The 12,385-nt window shown below is 35.8% G+C and overlaps 1 protein-coding gene across 1 annotated transcript in view; it reads left to right on the top strand.

Moving 5' to 3' along the window:
* NHLRC2 (NHL repeat containing 2) overlaps nt 1-12,107 on the top strand; it is a 59,197-nt gene extending 47,090 nt beyond the window's left edge. Inside the window, exons 7-11 of the mRNA XM_007173118.2 lie at nt 307-538; nt 1,109-1,231; nt 2,516-2,725; nt 3,936-4,155; nt 8,653-12,107. Of these exons, the coding sequence (XP_007173180.2) occupies nt 307-538; nt 1,109-1,231; nt 2,516-2,725; nt 3,936-4,155; nt 8,653-8,909 (1,042 nt within the window). The 3' untranslated portion in view covers nt 8,910-12,107. The remainder of the gene's footprint in view (nt 1-306; nt 539-1,108; nt 1,232-2,515; nt 2,726-3,935; nt 4,156-8,652) is intronic.
* The last annotated feature ends 278 nt before the right edge of the window (nt 12,108-12,385 follow it).

Here is a 12,385-nt window from a genome sequence, read left to right as displayed (position 1 = left end):
CTTTATTCTTATATTTCTGAATTTGGCAGTGATTTCCTGTCTTGCCATTGAGAATGGTTTCACTTTTGTGTATGTCAAAAATAAAAAAAGGTAGAAAGGTAGGTCCCTACACAGTGGATCAATACGTTAATGATTAGAAACGACAGTGAAAGGTGATTTGCACAATTTAGGCCAAGATCACTGGATTTTTTTTTTTTTTTGTATATAATGCTGTCACCATTGATTTCATCATTTACATTCATTTGTTTAATGAAATTGGACACAGTATAACAATGTTGACTTCACCTATGAATTTGTCTTTTTTAGTGAGTTAAAAAAAGGAACCTGCCTTCGGTTTGCTGGAAGTGGAAATGAAGAGAATCGAAATAACTCATATCCTCACAAAGCAGGTTTTGCCCAACCTTCAGGTCTTTCTCTGGCCTCAGAGGATCCCTGGAGCTGCCTGTTTGTAGCAGATAGTGAGAGCAGTACAGTGAGAACCGTCTCGCTGAAAGATGGAGCAGTGAAGCACCTTGTGGGAGGAGAGAGAGATCCCATGGTAATGAAAAGCACTCTCACGTAGTGTGCCTGCTTTAACAAGCTTGTGATTTGCTGAATTGTGAAGAATTAATAAAATTTAGGAAGGAGAAAGTTCTTGGCTTATCCATGTTAAAATGGAAGTCAAACCAAAGGAAATGTGAGTACGAAGAAATACAAGTAACAAAACCACCTAAGAAAATAAAATGACTCGACTTGATTATATGTAAATGTCAAAGTTTCAGGGAAAAAGGAAGGATAAAATATTGATGACCAAGCAAGGGGAAAATATAGATTAGGTATTTAGCAGTAGGGTGGAAAGAGCACCAGATTAGTAGACTTGACCTATTCCTGATCCAGATATGTGATTTTTGTGAATAAAATTCCTAAGCACCACAAATTAATTCAAGTTAGAATTCGATCATTTTTTTCTAATTTCATTCAAATGCCCAACCCTATTTATATGAAATCAGACTTTTTCCCCTTTAAGTAGCATGTACAGCTATCTTAATTTTCACTTTATACCTTAACAAAGCACTGTAAAAAATTTTAATACATGCTGTTTCTTTCTTTTTTTAAAAAAAAATAAAAGAATTTATTTGCTTTTGGTGATGTTGATGGAGTAGGAATCAATGCAAAGCTTCAACACCCACTTGGAGTAACTTGGGACAAGAAAAGGAATTTACTTTATGTGGCAGACTCTTACAATCACAAGGTGAGTCTTGAAAGAATTATATAATACCCTGCTTTTCACTTGTGGTATTTAAAATGCTGAAAGATCTGTGAGCCTCCTACAATTGCCACTAAAATATAGCAAGGAATGACAGTTTTGGACAACTGTACATAAGCCTTTCTGTTCTTTTCTTGGTCCTTTCTTGCAGAGAGGATGTGATGGTACTCTGAGCTGGGGGGAGAGGACTGAACAAATTCCCAATGACTGTAGACAAAAATTGTGAATTGCAAGCCATTAAAGCTGCTTAGTAACATGTTGAGTAAATGAGGAGAAGGCAGGTAGCAGGGAAATTAACATGTCAACTAACAAATGAACGTTTTTGAGCCTTTGCATAGTTGCCACGCCTGTTAGCAAATAATTCCATTTTAATCAGCATTTCCATTTTTTTTTGTCTCTACTGCATTTTTACTGTGCATTTTTCCTTTTTATAAAATCAGTGGATCCCAAATGTTAATATTTTTGTGATGAGAGACTGAATTTAATGTAATTGAAACACAGTGAGGAATCATTAAGTTTAACGTAAGTAGCCAAATCCTCAGCCAATGTTAGATATTCATGAGAAGAAAGTCAGTTCAACTCTGTCCCACTGTGAGGGAAAAGAAGAACATTAAAAAATTTTTTTTTTTTTGGGCTTCCCTGGTGGCGCAGTGGTTGAGAGTCTGCCTGCTAGTGCAGGGGACGCGGGTTCGAGCCCTGGTCTGGGAGGATCCCACATGCCACGGAGCAACTGGGCCCGTGAGCCACAACTACTGAGCCTGCGCGTCTGGAGCCTGTGCCCCGCAACGGGAGGGGCCGCGATAGTGAAAGGCCCGCGCACCGCGATGAAGAGCGGCCTCCGCACCGCGATGAAGAGTGGCCCCCACTTGCCGCAACTAGAGAAAGCCCTCACACGAAAACTAAGAGACCCAACACAGCCATAAATAAATAAATAAATAAATAAAGTATAAAAAAAAAAAAAAAAGATACTTTAAAAAAAAAAATTTGTTTTAATTCCATAAATAATTTTATCAAAGATTGCTTCTAGAAGACAGGATGTAACTGGGGATTTTATAGTGTTTAGCTCTCAGAATGAAATATCTCCCCTTAGACTGTAATTTGAATGTTTGGCTTTTCAAGAAAATATGGAAATGTCTCTTCTTTTTCTGAGATTTATTAAGAATACTGATGTCAATCAGCAATTCTCTGGCTTGCTTAATATGATAATTTTCCATACTACAAATGTGCATTTGAGCTTCAGATATATAAATTTTTGTTCTGTCTTCTTAGATTAAAGTTGTGGATCCAAAAACAAAAAACTGTACAACATTAGCGGGAACTGGAGATGCAAGTAATGTTATCGGTTCCAGTTTTACCAACTCAACTTTTAATGAACCAGGAGGCTTGTGTATTGGAGGGAATGGTCAGTTATTATATGTGGCAGACACCAATAACCATCAAATTAAAGTGATGGATTTAGAAACAAAAACAGTTTCTGTGGTAAGTAATCTTTAAGTTAAAGGGCATCATTTTAAGAAAGATTCTAAGATCCTTAGCAACAACAGAGGCACTTTTGGTTAGGCCATCTCTAGTGGTGTAAGTGAAACATGTGGGTAGAGTAGTGAGTGGGTGCCTATTCCAAGGATATCCTGTTATTTTTAAAATAAAAATTCCATTTGTGCCAAGAGTGTTTGAGAAAGATTCTAGAAGTTGGAGAGAATTTTTTTTTAACATCTTTATTGGAGTATAATTGCTTTACAATGGTGTGTTAGTTTCTACTTTATAACAAAGTGAATCAGTTATACATATACATTTGTTCCCATATCTCTTCCCTCTTGCATCTCCCTCCCTCCCGTCCTCCCTATCCCACACCTCTAGGTGGTCACAAAGCACAGAGCTGATCAGTTGGAGAGAATTTGATGAACTTTCAGAAAAGGAAAAAAAAAAAAAAGGACTCAGATCTGTTTTTAAATGTATGGACATACTGACACACTACACATACAAACTATGTGGGTTGGGTTGTTTAATCTTGGGTGTTTTTTTTTTTTAATGATCCTCTGACTAATGGGTAATCTTTGTTTCCTATGGTGAATCCATTACCAAATAATCTTTAAAGGAAGCTCTAGGAGCCACATTTCTCAAGACTTAAAAATAAGATTGGAAGAAACTTAAGTAAGTTCTAATTTTAAAGATATGGACATGGACTCTAATACAAGTTACCCCTTTATATTATCACATTTGCCTGGAAAAATGCAAGAGTTCTTTTTCTAAAATTCTAGGAATTTCCAAGATGTGTTTTAAAATAAAAACACAGATTCCCATCATAAGTGTCATTTCTCTTGACATAGATCTCTGATATAAGATGAATGACATCTTACAGTTGGCAATGAAAATTATAAGAGGGCGTATATTATATCCACTACATTTAAATTGATAATTTCCTGCTATCTATAAACATATTGGACAGTTAATTTAATTCAGTTTCATTCATAAATGTTGGCAATTTTTTGGCCAGGATGAAATATTTTTCTGAACCTACAAAATAATCATGAGGAAATTTAAGTAAACACATTCTGATTCAGAAGAGAATGGCAATTAAGTTTCCTTGACACAGAATCTCATGTTTGTACTGAAGTCTGAAAATAAGCTGTCAGTCTATAATACTATAAAGTACTTGTGCTTTAAAAAAACAGATTTTCTTGTTTTCTAGCTCCCAGTCTTCAGATCTGAAAGTGCGACGGTGGACGGCCCATTCCTAGCAGAAAAACAGAAGACCTTACCCAGACTACCTAAATCTGCTCCAGGCATTAGACTTTCCCCAGTGGCTGCATCTCCAGGGCAAACTCTTCAGTTCAAGCTAAGATTAGACCTCCCATCAGGAACAAAGCTAACTGAAGGCGCACCCAGTTGCTGGTTTCTATCAGCTGAAGGTATGACAATAATCTTGCAAATGCAAATATTTCGTAAATTCTTGACATTTGATCTAGTAATTTTTCTCATTTGTGATATGTTTTCTCTACAGTTGGGCAGGATTTGAGGAAGGCCTTGTAAAACAGAAAGATCCAGATCGAACCCCACTTTAGCAGTTTTCTTTAGCCTTTGAGATTCTTTCTCTCTTTTATTAAATAACAGTGTAACTCACCTGAAGTTAATCATAATTGCCGCCATTTGCTATTAAGCAGATTCATCACATGAGGCAGACTGGTGTGGTCTTAGAATGTTAGGCCTTTGAATATTAGGGCTGAAAGGCACCAAAGGACACCATCTGTTTTTTTTTTTTTTTTCACCATCTGTTTTAAGCCTCTTATTTTATAAGTGAGGAGACTATGGGCTCAGAGAGATAAAGTGATTTGCTCAAGGGCATATATTGAATTAGGTCAAAAGATGGAATTTGAACCCAGCTCTGCTGGTTCTTAGTGTAGTGTCTTTTCCATTGTGCTACTCCATCTCAAACTAGCTCTAGGGTTATTAGTCCTAAAAACGAAATTAGTTTTTTAAAGACATAAAATTCAAAGCCACCAGTTACGCATTTGGATGTTACAGAAGTTTTCAAACCTCACTCTTGGTTTCTGTACTTAACTCACCATGGTTTGTGGACCAGCACCGGCCCACAGAGTATACTTTGGTGACCCTGTTCTAGAGCACTGCAGCATAAAGAGATCAAGGAGGGAGGTAGGGACCCACACGGAAGACTGAAGAGTGAATAAGCAAGTAGAAGCAAAACCAAGAGAGAGGGTAGTTTCCTGGAGCAGGTGTTTTAAGGAGTGATCAGCTGTGTTGAGTGCGATTGATAGATCAGGTGAAATAAGGACTAAGAATTGGTCATTGATTCAATGTTAATTGATGTTAATTGATATCAATGTTAATTGATATCAATGTTAATTGATATAGTTAATTGATGTCCTCGACCAGGGCCGTTTCAGAGTGATGGAGGAGGTGCCTGATTAGAGCAGGTTAAAAAAGAATTGAAGGAGAGGAACTGGAGAAAGCAAATATAGATAGCTCTTTGAGGAGCTTAGCTAAAAAGATAAGGGAAAAGAGAGCAGTTGCCCGCACGGGAAAACGGGGTTGAGAGAGCAGCGGGTTTGTTAGATTGATGGCAAAGATCAGTGGAGGAAAGGACTGAGGATATGGTTGCGGGGTATCCTTTAGGAGGATAGGAGAGGTGGCAGGCTGGCCTTTGCCAGGGACGTGGACCTCACTTCCACGGTAAGGAGGGAGGGCCCAGTGGGCGACCCGGAGATCTAGATGGGTAACTGTGGAGTGGATGCTTGTGGAAGCGCTTTTCTGCATGCTTCTGTTTTCTTAATTATTGGGAAGCACAGCCAATAGCTGAGAGTGGGAGTGAGAGGTGGTGGGGGAGAAGGTTTTGGCGGTTTGAAAAAAGAAGAGGGTCAGGAGGGTGGGAGGGTGGTGACTACATGAGGGGAATACAGTGTGTACTGAACGGCCGGAAGGCTGTGTTTGAGGCTGGCTGTCATGAACTGAAAGTCAGGCTAGTCCACGTGGAGGCTGTTTGTCTCCAGCCAGGATGAGGCACAAGGGAGCAGAAGTGTAGGTATTGACTAAGCAGTTTAATCAGCAGGTCTCTGGGGTCCTGATCCAGTATTAATTGTGATTACCACTATACCACTAAATCTCACAGATTCTATTCTAAAGAATTAAATTGACTTTTCCCTTGAGTTTGATTTTTTTTTAAAAATATATTCTTGCTTTTAACTGAATTAACTTGACACAAACTCTTTCTAATTCAGTTCTTTGGTTGTTTTATTATTATCTTTCGCTTTTCCAGATAGCATCTGTCAAATGCTTTAGCGCTTTCAATTGTTGTTCATTTTATTTCAATAGTATCATTAGGACTTGACTTACCAGTTATTAAGCCTGAAGCTGTGTTTTCTTCTCTAGGGATTCCAAAGGTAGAATTTGAGCCCCATTAACTTTCTTGCTACAAGAAATTGGATGCCAAAGCCATTGCTTAAAAGTATGCCATTCAAGTAGAAGAAAAAACATTGTTGGAGGAGGATGTGTAATTAAATACAGATGAATTACTATGATTAGAGTCCAGGCAGAGCCTTTGTCCTCAGTCACTAATTTGTGATCTTTTAATCTCAGAACATTTCCTGTTTGAGTCTATTCTCGAAAGTATTCAGTTACTGTAAATTATGTAAAGATTTGGGTGTGTGTTTGAATCACAGTGTGAACTTATTTCATGAATTTATAAGTAATCAGTATACTGCTTGTCTTATAGCAGTGCTTTCCAACATCTCTAACAGAGTAGACAACAATTTTAAAGTGAAACAGTAGGAGTCCAGAACTAAATTCTGACTTCTTGTCTCTAGTGATCTTGTTCTGTCCTAGTCTCCCACGCTCTTTCAAAGGTTCTCACTCAGTTTTCAATTTGCTGCCCGACTCCTCCTCTCTCATGCCCTCTCACACACTTTTCTTTTGTACATTACCCAGATCCAGGCTTTATGCCTTCTTACCTTGGTACCTTCTCAGAGCAGCAGCTACTGTCCTGCAACTGCCCGCTTGGTATCCACACCAAGAGAACAGAGAGATCTTGGTAGGCTTGGTAGGCTAGCCAGAAGGAACTGCTGGGTTAGAGTTTGCTGTCTCCGGAGTGACTGACTGAGCCTGTGGGGCAATCACCCCCATCTACTCCCCACAAAGGAGAGGGCTGAGCCGTGCAGTACTAGAGGATGTTTGAAGCTAGCCGTGCAGTACTAGAGGATGTTTGGGCAGAAGCGAACTCAAACCCTGGCCATTCATTCCACAGTCCTCTGTAGGTTCAGAGCAAGCCCTCAACTGCCACTTTAACTGTTCTGCCTGTGTCCATTAGTCTGAAAGCATTGCATCATGTGGAGATAACTGCTCTTTAATTGCACACAGAAAAATTAAATTAACAGTATTTTTTAATAGGATACTGGTAAATTAACATGTTTATTTTAACTCTACTTTGTCAAATACACAAGTTAATTAGTATCAAGTTATTGGAGTACAAAACATGGATAGCATTAAAGGAAAGTGAAGTAATCCAAAGAGAAAATTCTTAGCTATTTTTAGCTGTCTATTTTAGATACATGTGATGTATCTAAAAATTATCTAGAGAAACACTATGTTTTATTTCTAGAATTGGACATTAAAATATCGTAATTTACTATTTTCCTGTTTTCATTTAACGTATAAGAAGTTCCCCGACTAACCTGCTATCTAACAAAGTCAAACATATTCCTCAGTCCGGAAGTAAGCAAAAAGGCCAGAGAATTTTAAAAGAATTGTTTAAAAGCTCTGCACTTAACTCTCTAGATTTTCAACCTTTTACATTCTCCTTACTCTTATTTGATATATTTATCTCAAATTTAATTTTTCAGTCAATCAACAGAATATTAGAAGCAGTGAACTAAAGGAGAGATGAAGAGGACCAGTAAAGGCAGGTGCTCTAGTCTGTTGACTCATCCTGAGGTCAAAAGAGAGAAAAGCTAAAAAAGTAGACATAGAATTTCATCACTACTCAGTAGATGGTCCAGTTTTTGTACAGATGGCCCTGAGTCATTGTTAAGTCGTTAGATTACGTTCAATGTATTCTATTTAAGATGGCAGGAAAGCAGGTCCTGCATTTCCCAAATGATGGCTCTTAATAGCTAATGCTGAATGTCAGCCTAAGTATGCACTTCCTCAATATGACGCATATGTTCCTTCTGAGAGAAGGCACTGGGTGAATAAAAACATTTTAAAAACTTTAATACTAGAAGACTCAATGATTTTTAGTGGTTTTTTAGACTTTTGTTACATAGATAATCTATGTATTTAAGTCTCAGAGGAGTTTTATGTGTTAAAATGAGGTAGACAAAATCTATTCGTTTTTTACATTGAGTCCATTGGAATAATGTATTCAGTGTTACTTGTTTCTAAAAAAATCAGTGGCTTTTTTTTATTACCACCTTTGGATATTCAATAATTCATCATTGTCTTAACTTGAAAGTCACTGCAGAGTTGTACATACATTTGTAGTCCCCAGATTATTGTGTAGTTTGCATATTATATTTCTAGACACTTATCTGGTAAAAATGATCTATTTTCTGAAGTGTCCTATGTTTATTTCTAGAACTTATTAATAGTTTTCATTTTTAATTCTATAATCACATTTTAAATCTATAACCATATTGGCAATATTAATCTTGATTTCAGTAGAAATAACTTTATAATTTATTTTACAGTGTTCAAAGGAAGAATTTTAATTTGACATCAAGATGATTAGACTAGGAACTTCTTATATCTTATTTTGTATCCTTCACACAGAGCACAATGCCTGGCACTTAGAGGCTTTCAGTAAATATTTGTTGAATGAATCTAGTGTTCGTACGGTTTGTCCAATTTCCTACTTGACTTCTTACACAGTCTTAATAATTTACCTTTTTATTTTCTAGGCAATGAATGGCTTCTTCAAGGACAGATACCATCTGGAGAGATAGAGAGCATTTCCAGTCAACCAACAATCTCACTGCAGATTCCTGGGGATTGTTTATCACTTGAAGCCGTTCTATCTATCAGCGTATTTCTTTATTACTGTAGTGCAGACAGCAGTGCCTGTATGATGAAGGGAGTTTTGTTCAGTCAGCCTTTACAAATAACCGATACACAACAAGACTACATACCTCCAGTAGAACTCAAGTATATATTTTAGCAAGCTGGCCAGCATGCCAGTGCCTCCTCTTCTCCATCCCCACCATCACTGTGTAATTTATGAAAAGAAGCTTTATTTCTGCCTCTGGGTACCCAGAAACCCATTGTTGAGTTCTCACAACTGATACTAAAATAAAGCTATGCTCCTTATTTATTTATTATAGACAAATTCCTTCATTCTCACTGTGTACCAGCTAAGTCATTGACCGTGATTTGAACCATGATCCTGTAATCTGTGCTGCTATTTGGCACAAGACTTAAGTCCACATTATAGGACAGAGTATTATCATGAGATAATTTGCAGTGAATACTGATAACAATAATGATACCAAATATTTTAACTAACTTTTTTACATTTTTCAAGCAGCACTTCTGAATGTGTAAATTTCACAGTAACTTTAAACACAGAAGTTAAGATCCAGTCCACATATTATAAGGACACCTGCCATTCAAGGTGTAAGGTCTGTTTTAGGCCCCCAAAAACATCTTTTCATCACAGTAGCAGCTTAAAGAGTACTTAGGTGGTAAAAATGTTCTTTCTTCTCTTCTGCGATTTTCTCATTTGAGATATATTTATTCAGTCTATTTTATTATAAATTATTTGCTATTTTAACATACCATTATTAATGGTATGTTAAATATTCTGTATATTTCTATATACAGAAAATATATTTCTATATTTCTAAAAGTTAGAGTCTCTAAGGACATACAGGCTCACTCCTTTAACTTTTTTCTGAATTGAACAGTCTTACCAAATAACGGATGAATCCACAGAAATATTGACTTTCAAGGAGAAAGGGACTTTGGGACACATTACTGTCTGTGATACCACTTAAAGAACTGTGACACTGAATCTGATGTAAATGGGTATGTATGTTGTCTTAGAAGTTTCAGTTGAAGCACTAAATGCAGATTTGTTGGATTTGGGAGGTTTTTTGGTTCCCATATTCAGAATTTAAATGATGATCATTTATTATGATGTTTTTAAAAATTACTGTCAAGCCTTCAAAGTGAAAATTTCAATGTGAAGCACTTTCATGCTATTAATATGTATAGTATATCTTAATATATTACTTTAAAATATTAAGGCGGAAACATACAGTGATTTGATGACACTGTTTTTGGTGGGGTTTTTTTAACCTTAAAAGAAATAGTCACCAGAAGATATTGAAAGGTTTTTTTAATCATAATTTCTCTTTATAACTATTTTAAAAGCCTCTGCTTGTTTTTACTAAAACTGATTCAACATGTTTGTGGTTTAATCAGCTTACAAGATTTTTAAAAACAGGTGAATCACACTTATTCAGTAAATATTTATAGACAATATAGCATAATATGCCTTCTCCCTTCAAAACTAGTGCTCAATTTGAAGTGTAATTTTTTAAGCATGATCATCTTTATATTTTTTTGAACTATAGTTTTGAACATACTATACACTTCTTTTATTCAGGTTACCTAAATCTGAAGTAAGGAAATGCATAGATCATGACTTTCATTTAATTTGTAGCCTGCTAAAGATATTTTTAAAGAGAAGTATTATAAATGTAAAGTTAAAAGGAATTCTGTTTAAAATTATATATACGTACCGCATAAACCTTTTCTCTCCATAAAAAAAATATGTTCTGTAATAAAAGGATGTACAACATTAATTTTCTCTTTTATGGAGAATAGGCCATAGTAATTTTTTAATCTCATTTTATTATTATAGTTCTCATTTCCAGTTGGACAGGATAGTTTGGCTTAATTTTTTCCTATTTAAGGACAATAATTTCACTCTGAAAGAAGTATATACAGTTTTAAATTGCTATTTCAGGAATGCCTGATAACTATTTTTTCAGTATTATACACAAATATACACACAGTATGTATTTTCATGTACACTAAAATCCAAAAATTTCTTAGAATATATTAATGTTCACTTCGTCTAGACAGTTTTCTGTTAGTATTAAGCTTATGCTCTTCTTGACTTTCAAAGTACAGTTTTACTGAACATTCTTATTCTTAGCCAGCCACTAGTCTGCATTGTTTTTTACGTTCAAAATATTATTTATATGGATTGGTATGATTTTTTTGTAAATCATATTAAGCAGTATAAATAGGTTCCTAGAATTTATGACTAACATAAATCTCTTACATAAGAGGAAGCACTAGAAAGTTTATTTTTAAAAACTTTGTGATTCCTGACTTCTGTTTTCTATAAGGATTTCTGCATATTTTTTAATTTATGCATGAGGAAAAGCAAAAGTTATGTTCAGTGATAGTTTAAAAAAAGATTTTAGTGTTAGTCACTGTAATCAAAGTGCCAGTAATGTGGCATTACATACACTTAGACATAATACCTGGGATTTTGCCCGAAATTATTATGCTGCTTTGTCACCATTTTTTCTGCCACTCGTTATGATATCATTTCACAAATGGTAGAATTTTCTTTTCTGAATTTGTACTCAGGATTGATATCTCTGAAAAGAATTTTGCTTATCTTGAAAATGCTGTCTGAAGCAAATATTTAACATTTTCACAAGGGGAAACTTTACAGTTTAATCACCCATAAGTGTAACTTTGGTAAAGTTCAATGACTAAATAATTGTCTCCTTAACTGTTCTAATAATATATTTAGCTATAGTGTTATCAGGCCTGCAGAAAGCTATAAATCTTAAAACAGCCAAAAAAAGCTTAGTATATGTAGATGAGTGTATGTATATATGTATGTGTATGTATACTTATGCAGATACAAAGATCAACTCAATTTCTCACATGGCCAATATACTTTGGAGCTAGTACCACTGAAATAAGTTATTCTCTGCTTATTTTTCCATAGTTGGAAAATTTGCGAGGACATTAATAATACATACCTCTGTAATATAATTTTCTGCTTGCCCAACATTTAGCATTAGTTTATATCTGCCAATTAAAAACAGTCTAGCCATTATATTTGGCATCATGTTTAAGAACAATCATCAAAAACTAAATTTCATAGCTCAAGAATTGCATAAAAATATACGCAGAGGGACTGTGTCAGTGGTGGACTCTGAATGGTGGTCTTGTGAATATTTTTGTTTTCTACTTTTCCGTAATTTTTTTTTCATTGAGCAATGGGTTATTTAAATAAAAAAAAAAACCCAACTGGGAATGTGCTTTAAAGATTTAAAATGAAATGAACAGTAAGGACTTGCTCTATAATAGCTTTTCTAAAGTCACTTTTTTTTTTTTTTTTTTTTTTTTTTTTTTTTTAAATTTATTTTTATTTATTTATGGCTGTGTTGGGTCTTCGTTTCTGTGCGAGGGCTTTGTCTAGTTGTGGCAAGTGGGGGCCACTCTTCATCGCGGTGCGCGGGCCTCTCACTATTGCGGCCTCTCTTGTTACGGAGCACAGGCTCCAGACGCGCAGGCTCAGTAGTTGTGGCTCACGGGCCTAGTCGCCCCGCGGCATGTGGGATCTTCCCAGACCAGGGCTCGAACCTGTGTCCCCTGCACTGG

The sequence above is a fragment of the Balaenoptera acutorostrata genome, chromosome 16, assembly GCF_949987535.1.
Source record: "Balaenoptera acutorostrata chromosome 16, mBalAcu1.1, whole genome shotgun sequence".
In the NCBI taxonomy this organism is placed as follows: Eukaryota; Metazoa; Chordata; class Mammalia; order Artiodactyla; family Balaenopteridae; genus Balaenoptera; species Balaenoptera acutorostrata.
Note: the sequence above shows the minus strand (reverse complement) of the source record. Positions and strands in the feature narration are given on the sequence as shown.